At 62.7% G+C, this 1217-nt stretch overlaps 1 protein-coding gene across 1 annotated transcript; it reads left to right on the plus strand.

The window, feature by feature from the left end:
* Nucleotides 1-136: 136 nt before the first annotated feature.
* LOC111819457 (protein phosphatase 1 regulatory subunit 37-like) lies at nucleotides 137-1161 on the plus strand (the record flags this gene model as incomplete). The annotated part of the gene is made up of 2 exons (XM_023725903.1): nucleotides 137-336; nucleotides 768-1161. Coding segments are annotated over 2 exons (594 nt in total), but the record flags the coding sequence as incomplete, so codon positions are not given.
* Between the last annotated feature and the right edge of the window lie 56 nt (nucleotides 1162-1217).

Below are 1217 nucleotides of genomic sequence, written 5' to 3' on the forward strand. Positions count from 1 at the left end.
TGACCCAGAGGCCCAGGTGGCATTGTGCTGCAGGTGCAGCTGGATCCAGGCGCAGATGCATCAGCCTCACCTCCTGGGGAGGTTCCCTGTCTGCACTCGCCCTTCTCCCGCTCCCCGGGGACCCTCGTCTCTGTAGGACACTGTGTTGTGGCCACAGGCCTCCCCCAGTATAGCCTGGACCTGAGGCTGACTTTCCCCTCAATCGCCTGCCCACAGGGTGCCTCAGCCCTCTTTGATATGATCGAGTACTATGAGTCAGCCACCCACCTCAACATCTCCTTCAACAAGCACATCGGCACCCGCGGCTGGCAGGCTGCTGCCCACATGATGCGCAAGGTGGATACCACCCTCTCGATCTCTATGGGGCAGCTCGGGCATAGGGGATCAGGGTGCTGTTCCAGGACACCCAGCTCTTAGGTCCCATTACATGAGCCTCAGGGTGTGGGCTCCCGGGATCTTGGGCCCCAGCTTCTGGGCCAGTGGGAAGCAGTGATATTGGGGAAGAAGCTGTTCTCTCTCCCTTGACCCCATGCCGAAAAGAGGTGCCCCATCCCACCAGGTGCTCCCTCGCCCCTTCTCTCCCTACAAGGCATTTGTTTCCTTCTCCTTCACCTGCCTGTCCCCACTTCACATACAGGGATGCCAGATCTGAGAGAGAGTGGGGCTGGCCGGGGGTGCTCCCTGCCACACCAGCCTACCTCTCACCCATGGGACCATGGGGTGGGGCCAGGCCTGACCCTGCCCCTACCGTGCACTGCACCCCGCAGACAAGCTGCCTGCAGTACCTGGACGCCCGCAACACACCCCTGCTGGACCACTCAGCGCCCTTTGTGGCCCGCGCCCTGCGTATCCGCAGCAGCCTGGCTGTGCTGCACCTGGAGAATGCCAGCCTGTCAGGGCGGCCCCTCATGCTGCTTGGTGAGTCCCAGGAGGGTGGGCGGGGGCCTGGTTCCCCTGGCAGGGCCTTTGGGGAGTGGCCTGCCCAGTCACCGCTGGCCCCTGCAGCCACGGCCTTGAAGATGAACATGAATCTCCGGGAGCTGTACCTGGCCGACAACAAGCTTAACGGCCTGCAGGACTCGGCTCAGCTGGGCAACCTGCTCAAGTTCAACTGCTCCTTGCAGATCCTGGACCTCCGCAACAATCATGTGCTGGACTCAGGTGGGTGTGAGCCCACCTGTCCCCTCCCAACACTGGCCACGCAGTACCCACTCTGG

Source organism: Trichechus manatus, unplaced genomic scaffold, assembly GCF_000243295.1.
Source record: "Trichechus manatus latirostris isolate Lorelei unplaced genomic scaffold, TriManLat1.0 scaffold05780, whole genome shotgun sequence".
Classification (NCBI taxonomy): Eukaryota; Metazoa; Chordata; class Mammalia; order Sirenia; family Trichechidae; genus Trichechus; species Trichechus manatus.